This window comes from Pagrus pagrus (genome assembly GCF_965226575.1).
Source record: "Pagrus pagrus genome assembly, chromosome: 17".
NCBI classification, from domain to species: Eukaryota; Metazoa; Chordata; class Actinopteri; order Spariformes; family Sparidae; genus Pagrus; species Pagrus pagrus.
This window is the reverse complement of record NC_140201.1, coordinates 6,882,353-6,904,002: the sequence shown is the minus strand read 5'-3', so window position 1 is coordinate 6,904,002 and position 21,650 is coordinate 6,882,353. Positions and strand designations below refer to the sequence as shown.

At 40.4% G+C, this 21,650-nt stretch overlaps 2 protein-coding genes across 3 annotated transcripts; one reads left to right on the top strand and one right to left on the bottom strand.

Moving 5' to 3' along the window:
- Positions 1-1,020: 1,020 nt before the first annotated feature.
- eya3 (EYA transcriptional coactivator and phosphatase 3) lies at positions 1,021-16,361 on the top strand. Of its 2 annotated transcripts, none has more exons than XM_084379906.1 (19): positions 1,021-1,127; positions 5,324-5,428; positions 5,810-5,859; positions 6,045-6,139; positions 6,215-6,295; positions 6,412-6,466; positions 6,774-6,883; positions 7,149-7,286; positions 7,459-7,556; positions 7,893-8,070; positions 8,489-8,658; positions 9,109-9,192; positions 9,279-9,368; positions 9,481-9,539; positions 9,681-9,841; positions 10,375-10,489; positions 10,809-10,930; positions 11,035-11,135; positions 11,384-16,361. In XM_084379906.1, exons 2-19 carry the CDS (start codon positions 5,372-5,374, stop codon positions 11,462-11,464), a joined length of 1,845 nt encoding a protein of 614 aa, XP_084236032.1. In that variant the 5' UTR covers positions 1,021-1,127; positions 5,324-5,371; the 3' UTR covers positions 11,465-16,361. The 2 variants fall into 2 exon arrangements, with proteins under 2 accessions (XP_084236032.1, XP_084236033.1); XM_084379907.1 differs by having other exon boundaries at positions 5,321-5,428.
- Positions 16,362-17,291: 930 nt separating this feature from the next.
- Positions 17,292-21,582, bottom strand: LOC311273114 (XK-related protein 8-like). The gene is made up of 3 exons (XM_084380004.1): positions 20,539-21,582; positions 19,651-19,841; positions 17,292-18,956 (listed from the first exon to the last, which is right to left on the bottom strand). Exons 1-3 carry the CDS (start codon positions 20,832-20,834, stop codon positions 18,208-18,210), a joined length of 1,236 nt encoding a protein of 411 aa, XP_084236130.1. The 5' UTR covers positions 20,835-21,582; the 3' UTR covers positions 17,292-18,207.
- Between the last annotated feature and the right edge of the window lie 68 nt (positions 21,583-21,650).

The following is a 21,650-nucleotide window of genomic DNA, read 5'->3' as shown; positions in this document are numbered from 1 at the left end:
CAACGCACTAACACATTTCTGCTCTTATTGAATTTATAGGGTGTATTTAGGATGAACCTCTTTACTAAGACCTAGAAGATTTAATTTTTTACTTCTTTTGACGCCTTTACATTTCATAGGGTTTGTGGTTTCTCCTGATATTTTATGTTTTAATTGATCTTTTGTCAGTTTATTTGATACATTTATTATGTTTAGTGATCAGAGCCAAATTGGCACATTTTTAGATTAATCTATTTTACTGGCAATCTGACAGAAAAATCACAGATACCAACAAATTTCAAAAATGCTGCCAGCAATGCCAGTGCCAGTAATTGGTCTAACCTTATTACTTGGTATTATTTATTTGGAAATGTATGCAGTGATCAGTTGTTACTCTTAACTAAAAAATACCAAATGCCAAAACACTAAAATCTGAGATTTATTTGCAGGAAAGCAACCATTTGAACAAATATGATGATGTAAATTGGTATTTACCTTGGTTGCAATGGATCTCATTCAGTATCGGGCTGGGCAAAATGGCCTTAAAATAATATTCTGACATTTTAAGGCTATATCACAATACAGGATGTGTATCTCTATTTTGCTAAATGCTTATTATATATACTGTTCCCAGACTGTCAAGTCCATCACAATACTGGCACCCAAAGCCTTTGTTTAATGTAATTTGTTCCTAAACATATATATGTTTTTATTTAGGCTACTAGTGCTTCTAACAATGTGAAAAAATAACAAATGAGCCTGAACTTAAACTTTAAACTTGAACTCAGCTAGCTTAAAATGAATTATTTTATTTTCTACGCGTCCTACAACTTGTTTGACATGCCTTTATAAGAAGTAACACACCCTGACACAAAGCTGACAACTTCTAACAACAGGGTTCGTCTGTTCAGAGAACAAATGTTTGCGGTTTTGTCCCTCACCTGTGTTGATGTACCGCCACACCTGTCGTCTCCCGTCGCGCCGCCACAGAAAGGACATCTGCGAATCAACGCCGCGCACATGCGCAGTAGGCCGAGCAACGACAACTTCCTGCTAAATAGTGCTCCCTAACAACAGACAAAGCTTGACACTGTGGATTCAATTGAAGGCGCTTTAATAAAAGCGTTTTCTCGTTCACTCCTTCAATGGTAAGACTAGTTTCGATCATTTTGGCGGTTCAGGAGTGTTTGTTGTGCGATTAGCTTCGCAGTTGGGCGCAGCGGGAGTGAGATGCTTCTACACGATGCCATTTCAGTGCCCACTCCAATGGCTGCTGGTGCCGACTAATTTCTGGAGCGGAAAACTTCAATGCCCGGGCCAAACTAAGTTACTCCCCGCCAGCTTACTTATTAAACCAACATAAAGGACAGATAAATAAACTAGCATGCATGGTAAACTAACACCGGATGACACCGTACTTTCCCATTGAATTACTGGTAAATCGTGTAAATACCTCGACTCTGTTGGCTAACGTTAGGAAGCTAACGTTCATGTTGGATAGCTTGCACGGTGGCGTGTAAATGCTGGGGGGTTCACTTTATTCATGTCTGCTGTAGTCTTACTAGTTATGTTAGCTGGTTTCCTAGAGCCTATGTCTAGCTTCATGTGCAGATTATGTTTCAGCTGCTCTGTGGTTGAATTAAAGCAATAGGAGGCACTGCTTCCCTGGATTTAATCTGATGTTAGAGCTGCATAGCTAACTGTACACGGCTCGGGTTATTTGCTGGATTCGCTAACATAATGGTTGTACTCGGCTAACATTTGCAGATGACCTGGGGAGAAACTGTGCCAGGATTTCTGCCCTGATTATCAGTGTGCAGGACAAACAGTTCAGGGGAGATGGGCGTTGGATCCAACAGAGTTGTTGGCACAGATGTGGTTAAAGTGTTTAATCATTACCAGTCTCTGGCCAGACACAGATTGTCAGACTGTAACATAAAATTAACGGTTGCATAACTGCAAAATGCAGTCAGACAGCTTCATGTGTCTTCATCAGAAATGTGTTTGTAATCTGAGTTGTTACTGGATGTAACTAACAGAGGTAGAAGTAGTTACTAGAGGTAACTAACTAACTAACAACCCCCTTTTTTTATTTTATTCATAACTTAATAATTTAAGTACATCAGTTATGTGAAGACCTTTGGTTCATGCTTAAGTTGACAGCTCCCACATTTTGCAACTCATTTCCTAGAAAGAAACAAAGATGACAGTGCAAATTCTTAGAAAGGTTTCTGGAAAAGCATATGTTACTTGGTAGGGTCGACCGATATGGCTTTATCAGGGCTGATACCGAAACCGATTATTAGAAATCAAGACCGAAAACTGATATTTGGGACTGATATTTCAAATAACCGATGATGTTTATACTTCCTCTTCATAAATTTTGTTGTAGCTTAAGTATGTTCAGTTTTCAGAGCAAAAGTAGCACCTTTTTGAATAGTTAATTTTATCAGCAATCTGACAGAACAATCACTGATACTGGTAACAGGAAAAATGCTGAATATTGGCCCGATAATCTGCCAGTGCCAATAATCGGTTATATATGCAGTGGTCGGTTAGATTCTGAGATTTCTTTGCAGGAAAGCATCCATTTGAACAAATATGAAGAGTAAATTTAAATTAGTATTTACTAGAGGTTGAATGGACCTCATTCAGCATTTTCCGATTATCAGCATCATTAATTTATCTGTCAGCTTGCCAATAAAATAAACTAACACTCCGCCAACACTGAAAAAGATGAATCTGCAAAGTCACCAGTAACCGAGTATTAAGTAGCAGAAAATGGAAATACTCACATAAAGTACCTCCAAATTGTACTCAAGAAAGAACAGTTCTTGAGTAAATTGTACTTCATCCCATCACTGGTTGTCCGAAATTATGACATTACTTTAATTTTTAATGCAAATGAGTATCAGTCCCAAGTATCGGTTTTCAGTCTCCTTGATTTCTAATAATCGGTATCGGCCCTGAAAAAGCCGTATCAGTCAACCCCTAAAAACGACTATCCCCATATTCTCAATAATCTCCTCTAATTCAAGTCCATCACTATATTGGCGCACAAAGCCGATGCTTAACTGATTTTCCCTGGTTGTGGTGTCCCCCAGACATGATCCTCCCTCCTTTGGGAAAAGACAGCGATCACTTGAAGCAGAGACTCCCAAAGGATCCTGTATCAGGGCGATGTTGTTCCTCAGGTAGCGCTATTTAACCCGAGTGTTGTCGTGATGCTGGCGGAGAAGAGGTGACTGTGACCGGCTCTGTTACCGGTGGCAACAGCCGGAGGGACGGCGGCTTTGATTAATTCAGGACTCTTAAAACCGCTAGAAATAAGAAGCAGTGATGTGTGGAAACTGGCAGTTTCTGGTTTGATTTAATAAGTAATGAACATGAGATTGTAAGATGTTTTAGGGTTTGTGCAGCTGAGAAGGTATATTATCAAATCTTTTTACTTAATCATGTTTAAAGTTTGTGATTTAAGCAGGGTGTGGTCAGATATGGCCTTACAATAATATCACGATATTACAGGGTGTTTCTAGGATAATGATTTTCTAGACAACATGACAAATAATAAAATAATGCTGGTTTACAACTCAAAATGGCTGTTGAGCTCTCCTCGTACTCAATCGAGTGGCCTCTGTGTGCGGTTGTGAAATAAGTTTGCAAGTCATGTTTTGTTGCCGTACATTTAAAAATAAATCTGACCTCAAGTTGTCATTCATGTTTACACGCTGACTCCCAAACTTGTGTCCCATCTCATTAATTTTTTCTGAACATGTTCAGTTTTCTGCCCTTTTTTTGCATTCGTCAAAAGCCTTCAGAGGGTTGTTTGACTGTTCGAGGCCGCTGTAGCGTGATAAAACACTGCCTTGTCCGAATATCTGCGGATCAACTTGTCTGTGGATCAGTGGTCTTCTTTGTAATGTGTGTGTCCAGTATACCCAGCAGCATATCAAACTGGACCACTGACCTCCTGAAATAAGTCAATTAATTTGTTCATCCAGCCGTAGCAAACAAACTTTCTTGACGTCAAACCCTTTTACTGCCACACAAGGACAGTTAAGGTTAGGGTTATGATTGGATGAATAGCGTTTCATGTTCATTTATTATTCATGACTTGACTTTGTCATCCTAGGAGGATAAATTTCACAGCTGGTGGCAATTTTAGTTCGCTTCCAGACATGCTTGTTTGTAGGGGAAGACAATCTGGACAAAAACTTGTGAAACGACTTGTTTAATCACAAAATTGCGATCTCTTTTTCTCCGTTTTGAAGTGCCCTGTAGACTAAAGCCAGACTTGAAATAGCCTATGAATTCTCCATTTGCACCATTTAAACACATTTATGACATTAAAGATAATTCTTTATTGACACAAGCGCCTCATTTGCCATGTTGCAGGCCTTATTATTTACAATATGTCACCCAAGGCAGAGCCACAGGAAGTAACTCATCCAGTCAGCATCACTCAGTTGGTATGTTTATGTAGTACGGATCTGCAAGTCAGTGAAGTCTGGAGACAGAAGTAAGACAACATTAAATACCGCAATCTTTACGATTCACCTTAAAAGTAGATTGCAGATGCCTTCGAGATCGATCACGAGTTTAAATCGTAATATATTTCAAATATGATGTTTGTAAGTTGATTGATCATCAGTCAGTACTTCCAGTGGCCTTAATTTCTTTCAAATGTCATCCGTTATTGAGTTCAGTTACATAAATCTTGCATAAGCTGACAGATGTGTCAATGGCCCAACCAACTTCAGTGACACTCTATTGAATTCAGAACGTGCACCGTTAACTGCTGCTATACATTCATGTGCCTTTGAATTTGCCGTGTGACCTTCTTTCTCCATCTGTGTCTGCATTATGTCAGTTGAATAAATGCTCCATCTCTCCGGCGGTGGGGAAAGGCCAGTTAAGCGAGCAGTGGACAAAATTAGGTTAGATCTTATCCCCTCGGGGCATCTATTGATACGACAGCTTGCACCTGAGCACCTAATGCCTCTGGAGAATATGTTTTCGTTGAATGAAGGTTAGGTCACATGTAAGGTGGCACGCTTCCTTAATCCCACTGTAAACATAAGCGTGGTGGGGACGTTGGGCAACTTGAGTGCCACACGTGCCTCACCTGCAAGTCTCGTGCTGGAGATTAGGCCAGGGTGCCCCAGTTCCTCTTATTACCGCCACCTCCCCGCTGATCACCCCGCGATAGTGCCAGGAGAGAGATGCATCGATGAGTGTTTATGGCACAAGGGGAGGGGGGAGTCGCGTGTCAGAAAACTACATAAGGCATAACCCCCGGCCATTTATTCTTTGTGTTTTTTGCTCCTGTGGTTGTGTAAAGCAGGGTCCGGACACGCTTTCCAGGTGCAGAGAGTAGGCTGTGCGTGCAGATATGTCGGGTCGCTCTGCTGCAGAGATGGACGACTCGCAGGAGCTGCCTGAGCTGCCGGTGAGTCTCCCAACAATGACGGCAACACACATCATGGGAGGGAAATGACTGCATAAATAACTGCGTTCATATATTTGTGTTTCTCTAGATGTTGAGAATTTTCTTTATTTATATGAACTTGTGAATTTCAGGTGAACTAACATGGGTGCTCTTATTGTATTGTGAGATTAATGCAAATATTTAATTAGTATTTTATATTTTGTGCTTCTCAGATCTCAACCCACCATCAACTCAGCAAAGTTGATGGTGGATTTCAGTGGATTTTAAGGGTGATGGGTCAAATTAAGAAAACATGAGCTTGACCAATATGTGAGGTTGATACAGCTGGGATGCAGCAGAGAAAATAGATTTATTGTGGAAAACCTTTCTGTGTGTGTGCAGACAAAGAAGGCCAAGCTTGACATAGACGGTGGACTGGAGAAAGAGCCAAGGTTTGTCTTATGGTGATTTCTTTTTTAATCTTTTTGAATTGCTGCTTACACATTCCCATAGAAAACAACTGAGAGCAAATGTTGAGTTTTGAATAGAGTATTTATTAAAGAAAGAAATGTATTATTTATGTGGTTGTGATTTACAGAAATCCTGTAATTGTAATGAATTCTTTATGCTCCTCCAGTGATTTAGGTGCTGATGATAGTCCAGTGGCTGGACTGGGTCCATCAGAGCAGGAAAGCTCTTACTCTGCCCTGTCCACAGCCCAGCTTGATCCAGGTGAGTGAAGAAAATGTGATAGCACTCAGAAATATTCCTGGAAAATATGATAATATAATTTGTGTTTGATCGCAGGTGATCAGGAGCAGTCAGATGCAGACAGTAGGGCAGCGTCTCAAGCGTGCAGTGACTCCTTGAACTCGTATGCACATTCAGGTAAGAACTGAAGCATCGATTTTATTGTAAACAACATACAGAAAAGGTGTGAAAAGAGAAGGAAGTTTCTCTTGTATGTCAAACTGAACCCGTGTTGTCTCTTGTCTTTTTGACAGCCACAGACACAACAGCCGCATCTGAATACACCCAACAGGTTTATCAAGGAAGCAAGTGAGTACACTACATTAAGCAAATCAGATTCATCATTCATCGTGTTCGAATGTTACGCGGGTTTAAGAAAGTGAAAGGTGACTTATAGTGCAGGGTCCCAGTGTGCAACCATTTGACTAAAGTGAAATCCAGAAAAACAATCTTGTGCGTCGCTAATTTTTTTGCAACTTACTCCAATTCCAGCAGGTATAAATGTGTCACTAAATAGCAAATGTTACAGTGAGGAAAGATGGGTTAAATACCAAATACTGCAGGTGTACCCTGATTTGATTTAAGTACTGAATCTCCTGCTCTTTCCCTCTTTCAGCCCGGCAGTGACGTCGTACACCAGCCAGGTGGCCTTTCCTCCTCTGGCTCAGTCCACTGTGTACTCCGCCTTCCCCCAGACAGGCCAGACCTACGGCCTCCCGCCTTTTGGTTAGTCCCTGCTTCTTCTCTAACAGCCTATTTTACCTCCGGCTGCTCACTAAAAACCCAGCATCACACCGTTGTTACTTTGCTTACTGTGCTTTGGCGCTTTTGAATCGATTTTTGCTTTTGGTCTCTGCTTAAACACATTAATTCAGTCCACATCTCGACTGAAAGACCTGATTTCTTAACTTTCTGCCCCAGCGTCTTCAGCGACACTCTCCTCTTGCTGCCTCCTTCATTCTCTGCTTCCATTGCTCTCTTTCATCTTCAGGTGCTATGTGGCCAGGCATTAAAACAGAGACAGGGCTGCCTGAGGCGCCCTCTGGTGGCCAGCCTGGGTTTCTCAGCTTCTGCACCGCATATACCTCAACGCAGCCAGGCCATCTGCACTACTCATACCCCAGCCAAGGCAAGCTGCGACCTCACTCTGTCTCACAAGATAACACCGTCACACTCTCTGCAAATAATAAAGGAGATTTTTCCAGTGGCACACCTCTCTGTTTTCCTCTCTTGTTGTCGGTCACTTCAGATACTTTGATTTTCCTCTTGCACTGATTTAGTCGAGCACTTTCTGTCCCCAGGCTCAAGCTTCACAACATCCAGTGTGTACTCCAGCATCCTTTCAGCTGCGGCTCCTACAACCACCACCACCACCTCCTCCACCACAGCGGTCCACCAGGTCAGTGTTCCTCAGAGAAATGAAGAACAAAACTCATGTCTCTCTGTGTTTATTGTTATCGATTCTCCTGTTTATCAGTGCAGGGATAAAGAGACGTTTATTTTAATGAAAAATTCTCTGTTTGTTTTTTATATTAGACTTTCAGCACACACCCAGACTTGTTAATATATTCCATCCCCTAAAATGTTTAAAAGAAAAAGATCAACTATCAATTAAGGTGGATGATATGAGAAGATCTTGGATGGTGTAGATTGTTATCTTTTTCTACCAAACCATCTCCTATCGATAACAGTTGTTTTGTTTTGTTTTGTTTGTTTGTTTGTTTACTTCCTCCAGGAATTTAGCAGCTACAACTCTCTGGCACAGAATCAGTTCTCTCAGTACTACGCTCTGCCTCCCAGCTACGTGCCTGCGGGGCTGCCCAGCAGCGACGACCAAGGTGCCGGTGTGGGAGCGGCCGGATATTCAGCTGTGAAGTCGGAGCAGGCCGCCTCAGCTGGACTGCCCCCCAGAGGTAAACTCTATATACTCTATGTAGCTATATAACTCTGAACTGTTATATTATTTCTGTTCAACGTTCTGTTTGTTTCAAAAGAATGATATAATATTCTGTTAACGTATGAAATAATGATTTAAAAAGATGAGTGATGATTTTGAGATGAGTGTAATAAATAGTATAACAATAAGGCTTAATTTTCTATTTGACATTTTATGATTCTCTAATATTACAGGTGTATTAATAAAGATCAAAGTGTAAAAATATAAAGGACCTATTAGATATAATATGGCCAGTATTTACAGTATAGATAACAAAGGTCACTGATAAGAGTTAACTGCTGTGCACAAGATAAAAAAAAATCACAATCAAGTTTTAAGGCATAACAGAAGAAATGCGTTATTCAGATACTAATTTCAGACTTTGTTGTACTTAGATGCGTCCCCACCAGAGAGCCTGCCGGCAGGTGCGGCCCTTCCTGCCAGTGTGGCTCTCCCCGCTGGAGCCAGAGATCAGGATGAGGTCGGACGCAGGAACTCTGTTGGAAAAGCCAAAGGGAAGGGCAAGAAGTCTGATAACTCTCCGCCTACTGAGAGTGACCTGGAGGTAAACAAGTCAGCAGCTGTCTTTTTATTTCACACATTGACAATCTACTAAGTCACTGCTTCACAGCTTGTTGGTCACCAAAGTATAGATTATTATTTCAGGTTAGGGTTAGGAAAACTCATGATGACTGCATTCACAGGAATAGATCTCTAATTTAATTCAAATCGCTCATTTTGCATAAACTTCTTGCAGTTATTATGTTCAGTGTTTTATTATTATGCATTGAATATTATATGAAATATCCATGAAATATCTCACTTGTCAGGATTCATCAGTGTACTCGATAGAAAAGATGTCCGTTAGAGTTTAAAACAAAGCTAAACATGTGTTGTCTGGAACAAGTCACATGGTCTGTAAATATTCCTTCATGTCAATTGTAAAACACAAAAGAAATCGATAAAACAGTGTTGAGGATTAACATGGCATATTTTTCTTTCATGTTGTTTTCAGCGCATTTTTCTGTGGGATCTAGATGAAACCATTATCATATTCCACTCACTGCTCACCGGCTCCTACGCTCAGAAGTTTGGAAAGGTGTGTCTCTGTAAATACGCACATGAAACTCAGGCGTACGACAGGATAAGAAAACGTCCGACTCAGTTTCTTGTTTGTTTGTTCAGGACCCAGCAGCAGTGCTGAACTTGGGCTTGCAGATGGAGGAGCTGATCTTTGAGCTGGCAGACACACACCTTTTCTTCAATGACCTGGAGGTACAGATTCAGACTGGTGTCACAGCAGCTGAAACTAACACAATGGGCTGTCAGTCAACTTCAGTGAAAAGAAAAGAAAAGAAAACTTGTCTGTCTTGTTGTTTTCTCTCAGGAGTGTGATCAAGTCCATGTTGAGGATGTTGCCTCTGACGACAATGGACAAGAACTGAGGTGTGTACACAGTTTACAGAACGACGACTACCTCATCACACACGTATTGGCCTTATTACAGCCTTCAACTTAATAACTGGGATGTAGGTTTGTTTCCATCATCTAAATAAATAAACAAAAAAGTATTTCTTCCTATTTTAGTAACTACAACTTCTTGGCGGATGGCTTTAACGGCCCCAGTGGTGGAGGGGCGTCCGGAGCAACCACAGGAGTCCAGGGAGGGGTGGAGTGGATGAGGAAACTGGCCTTTCGCTACCGCCGGCTAAAAGAGATCTACAACAGCTACAAAGGGAACGTTGGAGGTGAGTTGGAGTTTGAAATGAAATGCGAACAAGAACGATTTCACTCAAGGACACAGCAGGGACACTTGGATACCACCTTTGAAAGTACACTGTGCTCTGACGTCCTTCTTTCACATTGACTCTTGTCGTGCTTTCAGAGGCCTGTTTCAAGTCTTTTTTTTGTTTTCCTAAGAAAAAACCCCTCAAGCACTTTCAGCCACGTGAATTCCCATCATGTTTGAGGACAGTAAAAAACAGCTCCACAGTCAATATCCAAAAGGCAAAATTATGAAAACACAGGTCTGAATTCCCACAATTTATTCTGCGACAAACAAGGTAATGTTTCAGCCCGGTGGCCAAAATAAACAGAGCTGTTTGTCTGTCTGTGTGTGTCTGCTGCCTTTTTGCCTTTTGAGTGTCGGACTGTGAAAACGCTTGATTCAGAACGTTAGATTTCACGTGTTTGATCGTGATTTTCTAAATCTCGTAGTGTTAAGGTCGTATTCATACTGCACATTCAAATCTTCTGCATAAGTCCATGTTGTCTCTTTCAGGCCTGTTGAGTCCGATGAAGAGAGATCTTCTTCTTCGGCTTCAGTCTGAGATCGAGAACGTCACAGACGCCTGGCTCAGCACGGCGCTCAAGTCTCTGCTGCTCATCCAGTCCAGGTCTGAGCAGAGCACGGTTATTAATTTAAAAAATCTTTAATGTCTCTGCAGTGAGATGAATGTTTATTGTGAGGATGATACAACCCTAGATACTGTTTAGGAGAATATAAGTATATGCTTGGTTGTGATCTTGTCTCACAGTTTAGGGTCTTTCAATGATGTCTGTCATGTATTTTATATTTTATTCAGCTGAAATTGGCCCAATATCACTGCAAGATAAATGGCTCGATATATCGACAGTGTGCTCTGATAAAGCTTTTTGTTTTCACCTTCGATCCCATATTTATGTGCTTGTGTGTGTGTGATATTCCACCAACAGGGGGAAGTGTATGAATGTGTTGGTCACCACCACTCAGCTGGTTCCAGCGCTGGCCAAAGTGCTGCTGTACGGCCTGGGAGACGTCTTCCCCATCGAGAACATCTACAGCGCCACAAAAATAGGTACACATGAAACGCGACAGAGGAGGAAGTGGCATTAAGATCCTGCTTTTGGATTCTGTGCAAAATGTAATGTATCATTTTCCCTGCGGTTTCCCTTCATGCAGGGAAAGAGAGTTGCTTTGAGAGGATCATCTCTCGCTTTGGGAAGAAAGTGACGTATGTGGTGATAGGTGATGGTCGAGATGAGGAGTTTGCAGCAAAACAGGTAAACGTGAAAGTTTTTCGCGGCCTCCCTTCAGCTGCCTTCTTGTGTTTGTCTGTAGGCAGTTTACTGCAATAAAGTTGATTTGGCTGCTTAGTCCCAGATATATACACTCAAATAAGTGAAAAGAAATGGAAATTTAGTCTGATTAACTAGCGAATGTTGATCAGATTATTTTCCCACCTTCAGTTTGACTACATTTGGAGTGTCGTTTCAAAGATGTCTGTCTGTCTTTCTGTCTCTCTTCGTAGCACAACATGCCTTTCTGGCGGATCTCCACTCACGGCGACCTCGTGTCCCTGCACCAAGCGCTGGAACTGGACTTCTTGTAAAGGAGGCGGCTTTGAAAGTCGCTCACTAAAGGGAAAATGTAGTCGTCGTCGTCCTGTTGGTCTGTGGAGTGACATTGTGTGATTAAAATCCTCCACGACCTAAACGATACACACTATTACAAACACCTATCTGCCCTCACTAACGACTGAAGACTCACTGTGTGATGTGTGATGTACTGAGACAGACTTTGGGTCGGAGCTGACTGTGAGAAACAGACTGGACGCATCATTCTGCTGAATTGAGGTTCCTCACGTCCAGCGCCCCGTCCTCTACGGCAGCTAACCTCAACACAGCTGAAACTGGCACTGATCTGGACACAGAAGGGAAGACATCCATTTTTTTTTGTTTCCTCCTCTTTGATTTCATTTCCTTTTTTAAGTATCAAAACCTCCTGCAGTAAAACAATCCCTCTACTTTTAATTTCTCTTTGTGGATTCAACAACCAAAGGGCCTTTGTTTATTGTTTGTTGTTTGTTGTTTTCATCTTTTTGGATTGTTGCAGCTTTTTCTTTCGGCTCTGTGTAAGTCAGAGAATAATATCAAAGCTAATTTGCCTCTCTCTGGGTTGTTTTGCACTCATTCAACGACTTGAAAGCATCATTTTGCAGTCTCCCTCACAAACCAGGTTATTCACAGTCATCCAGTATCAAATGATCCCATTCTTATTTTGCCTCCCATGTAGCCATTCAACTATTTAACCTAAGGTACTAAATGTGGTCAAACGTATAACTTGGTCTTGACTTCCCGTCCTGATCTGACCAAACACCACAGCCTCAGTCAGCTGTCCTGACCTCTCCACTGTGTCCTTACAGGTGACGTGTGCTCCTCTTAAAAAGCGGCATGTGTGATGTCATCTGTGGTCAGTGAGCATGAGCCAACTTCTGCAAACCTGAACTGTATGACTGTATGTCATATGAAAGGTAGAAGGCAGAGCATGATCTGGTTGTGCTTTGCTAGTAAAGAGTGCATTTCCCATAAGGGAACCACTGATTCTTAAGCATGACGTCTAGTGTATCAATACTGGAATTTCCGACTTCGATACACCGTAAAAATTATTATAGATTCTTATGGAAAGGTAAATATAACAAGGCTTTTATACGGAAGCCCTGAGGGGCAAGTGAAGTCATTTTTTTTCCTTTCTAAGGATCCATTTTCTGAGTTTTCTCTCCTGTGTTTATGACTTGTGGGGAAAAAAGTTTCTTTCCATGTGTGAAACAAAAAATAATTTTTGATTTCAATTTATTATTATTAATTCTTATATATTTTCTTTAACCAAGTGGGGCGAGGGAATTCAGGAGAAAATACATTTTCGTGTTTTCGCTGATGGAAAATACATTAAGGAAAGATTATTCTGGCAAAACCTTTTTTCCACCAGTTCTCAGGAGAGAAAACAATTTAGATCAGACGTAGAAAATGGATCAACAGGAGGAAAAAAAACTTAACTGTCTCCTCCCGGGCTTCCGTACTTACATGACAATAAGGTACATCATTTTTTTCTTTTCTTGGCTAGTAGCAGCAGAAAGACGGGAAGGCGTTACATTTCTCACTTTGTTGAAACATTTGTTTTTTTCTCTTTAGATTTGGTCTTTTAAAAATAATGTTTGCTGTCGGAGAGAGGAAAGAGTGAGCTGGTGCCTGTGTATTGATTCAACAGAAAATGAGTATTGAAACTGTTCAAATATTCAGGATCAATATATCAATATGTTTGACAACGCTCATTACTTAATTAGTATAATCACAAAAACCTGAGGTCTGTCCCAAATCCATATTACAGACTAATTCCTGTAGTCATAGTATATTGATTTAGTAGTTTACAAAAAGTAAACATTTCATGACTGAAACGCTTTATACTTGCAACAAATGACACAATGTCATTGCAAGTTAATGACACAATGTCATTGCAAGTTAAAGACACAAATAGTACGCAAAGTGTTTTTAATCTTAATGAGATGTTTTTTTTCGAGATCTTTCTGGAGCTGTTTCTCCACCCGCAACTTATTTAAATAATGTTTCAACAACCACGAGCAGCTCCTTCATTTCTTTTGTGCATTGTGGGAGAATATTGGTCATCAACAGACCACTCCAAAATATACTGCGTTTAGTCTGTACATTTAACTGTATCATTTTTCTAGTGTGAACACAACATATACTAAAAACCTGTTTAGATTAGTATGGATACTGGATTTGGGACACACCGCTCTGGGCTTCAGATTTGGTGAATTTGAACAATTAGTGAAAAATGTTTAATTATTTGACCTAAAGCTAAAATCAGGACTGTCTGAGGGCCACCAGTTGTTTGACTGGATGTGCACAGTAGTGGATGAAAATGTTCATTAACTAACATTTTCTATTTGTGTTTTTTTTCTGGAAATTTGGTTAAAGCTTTGCCTTGCGCTCGGATTGGAAACCTGGCCACAGATAACAGCTCAGGATGCAGGATCTGAATTGGCTTTGAATGGAAACTGCAGGTTTTGAACCAACAGCAGCTCCCGAGAGCTCTGCTTCACCTGCAGGATGTGGCTCCTTTGTAGGAGCACAGGGGACCCATTGTCTCCTAATCCGTCCGTGCTCACACCTCTCAGCCTCTGACTCAGCTAATACATTGTCAGGAGGATCATTGTTCACTCAAGAGGTTACGTTTTAAGGTTTGCTGTTCTTTTTAGTGAATTGCTTGACAGTTGTAGCATCTCATCACAATGGTCACCAGCACAGTTTTAGTCTGTGGGACTGTTGAATTGTGGGAGAAAGAAAGTGACGCGTTAGCCGGTAGAATTACATTTTATTACTTTTACATGTTGTCATGGTTGTGTTAGAAAATCAGAATTGCTTTTTTTTTGTTGCGACTGATTGTGAAAATGGTCGTTTACCAAAGACACTATTCAACATGTTTCCTCAGTTGCTTAGGTTTTTCAAGTTGTTTGATTTAGCTGACGTTCGTTGTATTCATTAGTTAAAACTAGAGCTGCAAATAACAACTTTTGGCATTTTTGATCAATATTTTTAGGTTATTTGTTGAACAATTTGCAGTGAAATAATCAATCAATATAAAAAAATGATCTTCAACTATTTTGATAATTGTTGTTCCGGCTTCTTTGATGAAGGATTTGCTGTCTTTATTTGGTTTATATGATTATATATGTTCATGAGTCTTCATGAGTATTTTTGCTGAGGCTGTCGGTCAAAACAAACGTTTCGAAGACGTCACTTTGGGGTCGGAGACATTGTGAGCGTCTTTTGTTTACTTTTTATTGAGATTGAGAAACTAATCTGCAGATTAATCTGTGGTGAAAACGGATGTTAGTCGCAGCCGTAATTCTGTCTATTAATGTCAGGATATCTTTAAAATGCACATCACATTTTTTCAGAGCCCCAAGAGACGTCTTTAAAAATCCAAAGATATTCCTTTAACTATCATAGAGGAATTAGAAAAAACGGCAAATATTCGCTTCAAAATGTGTGAACTTTTGGTACTTTTGCTTCAAAACAGGTCAAGCGGTTAATCGATTAATCACCTCATAGTTGTGTCAGATGACTACAACCACAGAATTACTTAATCGCTCAGCCACATGACAAACCCCAAACCTTTCGCAGACGTAACGAGGGAAAGCGAAACAAAGGATGGTGACTGTGCAATACATTTCTACTTTGCTCATTAACTGTAAATCAAGGGATTTAAAAGAAGCAGGAGGGGTCCACTCTCCCCCGGTCTGTATGAGATTACGAGTGAACAATACTGAGCCTGAAGAAGATTTCGTATTTCCACACATGCAGCTTGACCGTTAAGAATGTGTATTTCCGTGTGTATTTGTTTGTGTCTTGCGTGACTGTGCATATTTATATTGTGCCTTTAACCATCATCTGTATGCATAATCTCAAAGGGAAACTTGTAAGATTTTTTGTTTGATACATTTATCACTGCATTGTTATATTATCCAAAGTGTTATCTTACTTTTTTTTTTTTTTTTTTTTTTTTACTCAATACTTCTTTTAAGTTCTGGTGAGACTTTTTGTTTCTAGATTTGATTGTCCTGTCTGCACTGTATTCGAAAGGTCTCCTTCTAGAAAACTATATATCCATTTTTGGGGGAAATGTTTATGTAGAACGCTCAGTTTGTAAAGAAAATTTCAGTGAAGGGCTTCAGATGGCTAACAGTTGACTTTGCTTTCAGAGTGACAACACGTTCTTGTTTTTCATAAATGTTCTTGTGAAAATATCACTTTTACGTCGGCTTCGTATTAGATTTTTTGCTTCCTTTTGGAAAGGAGATTGCATTTATTTTGTTGCTGTGAAACGCTTAGCGCCGCTTAGAGACAATCACAAACTAAAACACATGGTATTTTAAATGCAGAAAAGCCTGTTAAACAAGGTGCGCTTTTGATCGTTCAGTGTCGTACTACCTAAGTGAGTCCAAGAGCAATGAGACATGTTAGAGAAAATTGAGAATCCATATGCAATCTTTGCTTTTTTTTCCTGCTTTTTGAATGTGTTTTCTGTTTATTTTTACTTTGTCTGCATGTCATGTCTGTTTTGAAGTATACCATTGCTGTTAAAAAAAAAAAAAAAATGACCACGCAATGTTTAAGGGGCTATACTCTTCTTTGTGTCCTCTTTTTCTTTTCAATGCCAAATACTGTTTATTATTTTTATCTCTGTGTTGTTTTTGTTATGTATCTCATCTCATTTTCAAGGACCTGTGAGGCCACGTAGGGTCATGTAGAGAGCCTGAATGTGATCCTGTAAACCTAACACTATCATAATAATCAATGCTAATTTAATTACAGTAATCACTATTTTCCTTACAGTAGCTGTTCGGGACCTCGAGGCAGTCTTGTAAGGTTTTCCTGTGTACCTAAGACACTCAATACAGTGTAAATAAATGTAAAACAAGTTTCAGACTCAAGTTTATTATTTATTGGTGGAAAAAAAAACATTGACAAACGAAACATTTCAAACAAAGTTGGTCTCTTGACATGGCACACTGCTATGCTGGAAAAAACATCAGGGTAGCTGTTACAGGATAGGTTTATCTTAATACATTAAAAGCATTATTGGCTACTAAAAGTCCTTCTGTCCACACAGGCCACCTTCCTAAATTATGGGTATTTTATTGCAAAATGTAGAGAAAAGTTGAACAAAGCTGACCTCTGACCTGTGAATCCGCCTGAGCAGCAAAACGGTAAACAAATGCTTGAATTCGTCGGCTGTTTGGGTTTCAGGGAGAGTGAATGAGGGATGGATCGAATTACAAACTTGTAATGTCTTCGCAATAAAAGCTACCGCACATTTGCCAGTTAAATGCTTTTAATTTGAAGCAGCAGCCGCAATAGATGTTAAGGCAGCTCTGACACTGTCGAGTCAACGAGATATAATTGATAAAAGTGCTGGATTACATTCATGCATCCTGTGAGTCCCTTGTGTAAAGGCAGGCAGTCTGAATCCAGTGCTGGAATGGCGGACTCCGCCACTACCAATAAAAGCTACAGAGGTAAATGCATTCAATCACCGAAACTAATGGCGTCTGGTCCTCTGGATGAAAAAAAAATAGATGTTCCCAAAGAATACTCCTTTTTGTTGGCTATGTATGTACAAAATAATGCTTAAAAGTGATTCCTGCCTACAACAGAGTGATTCTTCTCATGCAGTTACTGTAGTATATCTATACTTAACTATTACTACTGGCTGCGCAGAAAGGTTAAAATAGTTTTTCGGGATGTTGGTGTAAAAGCTGGCCTGGGGCCTTGACAAATTTCTGAAAAAGCACCATAAATAAAAAAAAAAAGAATAAATGTATATTAAAAAAAATAGTAACAAAAAATTAGGTTTGATTTCACAAGAATCTGCAGGATTTACATTTAAATTGTAAACCATTTTAAATGAGTGTATTTAAATGCTCCTGTAGTGTTTTAAGATATTTGTGCGGAGGCTGTTGCAGTTTTTTTTTCTCTGTGTCAATTATTTTTCATGCAGTCCCTTAAAGTTTGGAAAGTATTTTTGCACACAGTGCATATGTGAATACAGTAGTAAAAAGCCTTTTGTGGCTTCAGGGGAAGCTGCATGTAATCTAGTAAATCCAGTGATGTCACTCAGTAGCTAAGAAGAATGTGTGGAATATGAAAATATATGGTATCAGCGAGAGCAGGAGTCGATTTACAGATCCAATACTATATATTCATCAGAAATGGGACCTTCCCAGCAGCTCCCTGTATACAACTTAACCAGTAGCCAATATCAATATCAATAAACGCGCATCCATACATTGGTAATATACAGCTGTGAAAAACTACAAAAAGTACTCAGTATCGGTATTTTGAAGGAAAAAATGGTATTTGACATGTCTAGTGTTGTCTACCATACATTATACCGCTATAGCATTATAACTGCATCCCTCTAAGTAAGTATGAGAAGGAGGAACAGTTACAGCGACCAGACAGTATTATCTACATAAGGCCACTTAAGTTTTGTTTACATTTAATCTTGTAAACAAATCCTTCAAAAAGGAAAACAGAATAAATAAATATTGACAGCTTAATGTGCTTTGGTTCACAGTAGTGAAAATGCAGCTATCTTAACTTGAACCTACGTCGTCCCATGAGGTTGTGTCTGTGGGCGACCAGAGAGCAGGCCACAGTCCTCTTTCCCACACAACCCCATGATGTTGATTGATCAGGCTGGTCCACTGAGAGTCTGCATGACTCAGTCTCTTTCTAACTTCCGTGTCGGCTGGATGTCAAGTGATGCAGGTCAGGAGTAGAAGCTCTCGGCCAACTTCCTCATCCTCTTATTGCAGCGCTTGTTGTCGGTTGCTGGTGGGCTTCCATCGACCCTACATAACATCGACCTCGTTTGCACAGAATTATCGTTTTCTTCTTGTGAGGGCAAAGGAAAGTCTACCTCATCTATGCCCCCTTTCAACTCCTCCTCCTTGGTGAGGTTTGGATGAAAGCGCTTATAATATATCATTTTAGAAAAGAGACCAAGCGTGTAAACTGCAACAACACTGACTGCAGTGATTATAGCATACAAGACTGATGTGTCAAAATAAGGTGGTTCTGGGCTCATCTTCATCCAGCAATATAAACTGCAAAGGAGGGAGATATCAGCCAGTATGTACCCATGATAGAGCAGAGTTTGGTACCTCGTCTTCCCCTCGACCACATTAAACCAGTCGAAATACCAAATGAGGGCTACAGTGGCTCGGTAAAGCCACTCTCCGCAAGTGCTTTCCATGAAATTGGTCTGGGATCGCCAGGCGAAGAAGAATAAAACTATCCAAGAGCAAATGAAGTGGGCGACAATGAAGCAGGGTAGCACGGAGGCAAACAGAGCGAGGGCGGTGAGGCGAGGCGCGATGAGAAGCAGGTTCCAGATAAAGTAGACCACTGACGAGCTTGGCCGCTGCTTCTTCTTGTCAGGCAGGAAGGAGCGCAGGGAGCGGTGGTACATGGTGACACTGCAGGCGATGGCTAAGGCTGACCCGATGGCCTTCAACACTGAGGAGGAGAAGACAAAGATGTCATTAGAGAAGCTACAACTAAAAAAGAATGAATAAATGGAGCCGGCTTTTAAAACTCAGAAAATATACTTTCTATTTCCGATGAAGTAAAGCTAGCAGAAGTCAAAAATAACAGAGTAACCCACAGTGAAGAGGATATTGCATGATTCAGTGTTATTATTGGACTGCTGAGGTGTCTGTTTCCACAGGTTGTATGAAAATTATCCAGAATAGCCAAAAAATGTTTTCTTAAAGGTCATTTTTACTGCTTGGAGCTACACAAACTGAATTTGCCTGTATTGTATTGTGTTGGAGGCAGAAATCTCAGAGACCTAAAACCTGAAAACATTGTAAGGTTGTTACAATGTTTACAGAGAAGAAAATGTTGTAAAAATACTACTGAGCAATATAGTAACAACTACCAACAACACAGGACAAAACCTGAGTTTATTCATTCATTTTGTCTATAATGGAGACAAAACGGAAATTGCAGTAACTAAGTGCAACATGTACTTAGTTATGTTCCACCATTTGGTGGAACTGACCCTTTAAGGAACTGACCCTTTAAAGAACTGACCCTTTAAAGAAAGGCTTTGGATCAGGACATCTCTGGCTAAATCTGTTCTGCACTGGTAACAATTCTGCCTGAAATCTACATGACTCAATCCCAAGACACGAGTAACACACTGCACCTGTCTCAGGGTCGAGCTGGCCGCGCTGCAGAATGACGGTGAGCATGAGGACGAGCTGAGGGGAGCTCTCTGAAAACGTCTCTATGAGCCGCAGCATGCTGAGGTCGTGGCTCAGGTACACTGCGAAGTCCTCACCATCATGGCGCTTTGTGGAGAAGCTGCGTGCGGAGACCTTGAAGACACCTGCATGCCTAGAACACACAGTAAAATATTGTTATCATCATATATCAACATAAAAACCAGTTATAACAGAGACATACACACCAGGAAAGACAATCTTTTGACTTATTTGGCAGTGTGGTCACACATAAAATATGTGTGATATATAAAACCAGTTTTGCAAAAATAATCAGATTATCTTCTGAAAGGAAGGAAACTGTGATTCAGCCCATGTCACCGCTACACACAAAAAAAGGCCACGTTACACTTAAACATCCTGTGTCATGCACTGTGTAAAGAGGAAATGAAAAAAGCGATGTAACCCATAGTGGAAGATTACATAATGTTGTTTTCTTCTATTACATGATATTAGAGTGCATTTCCTTAAACAATTTTCCTGTTTACTGTATGCCAAAACTAAACATTAAGTACCCCACCCTAGGAAGTAGGAAGTGCAGTACGATGCACCACAGTTTTCCTTTCAGATTATTTGTTGCCGTTTCCCATAAATGGATTGTCATGAATAGAGTGAGTGAATGAGGGTGGAGTTCTCGGATAAAGAGCCAAACATTTGAAAGAGAAACAACTAAAACATCTTCATTTTAAACACTTTAGTTCCCTGCATGCACACCCAGTTTTCCACTCAAACTACAGAGCAGAGCAGAAAGAAAAGCAGGCTGAAGGTATTTAAAAACACCAACATTATTACAGTATACAAAGCTACACAACCTGAAGTAGATTCCCAGTTGCAGCACATGGAGCAGCTTTAGTTGCCCCAGGCTCAGGCATTTCCCAACAGGCGTCTCCTGCTTAAAGTCCTCGTAGGTGTACCAGAGCCAGCTGAAGGCCTGGACAAGAACAGACGAGCCCACGAGAAACAGCAGCAGGAAACCGAGGCACACGTAGTCCTTTTCATTGTAGAAAGTCACGACAGCATATATGTCCAGCACAACGTCGAGAAGTAAGAACACCAGACCTAGGCAAGTGAAGCCAAAGTCCAGTGGGGATAACTCAAACACAGCCATTGTGTGTCACTATAAACTTCTTCCACGTCCCCTTTAAGTGCCTGCAGCGAGTGCAGCTACATGCCTCAGGACACAGCTGGTTACACGTCAAACCTCAGAGGGGTTTGAAAGCAACCGAAAGTAAGGAACAAGCCAAAGTTCAGTATTCAAATCCTGTGTAACTCCTCCTACAAAATGACCCTCCTTTAGGATATTTGACACCTTAAAGAGATACTGTAGTAGTGTGATCAACAGCAGTTTACGTAATCTATAACTCATACTGAAAGCTGTCACTTTATCAATCAACACTGTTACATTATGACATTACCGTGGAATAAAGGGAGGAACTGAGCTGTAAACCATCCAAGTCAGAGTCACAGAAAAAAAAACACCCGTTAAAAGAGATTGCACAATATTGTTCCACTTTAATAATTGCACATGGCATATGAGGTAAAAGATTAACAACCAGCAGTGACCTTGACTTTTGGTTTCAGCAGAGAAGTGGATCCACAACACTTTGTATGCACATTTGCAGGAATGAACAATGAGCTGGAAGAGGTTTAACAGGTGAAAATAACTTAAAACAACAAACATGCTCGCTCTAAAATCATGCTGATTGTCTAAGTGTAGCACCGTTTCATTGAGAGTTTAGATTGATGATTGACACGTGACATTTCAACAAGCAAACACTGAAAGAGTGAAAGAACAGAAGTAACACTAGTGTTTGAACCTATCTGACAACTAAAGCTACAATGATGACATCTGTTGTTGAATATGTAGAGTTGCAACAATTAATCCATTAGTTGACAACTATTAAACTAATCAACTATTTTGATA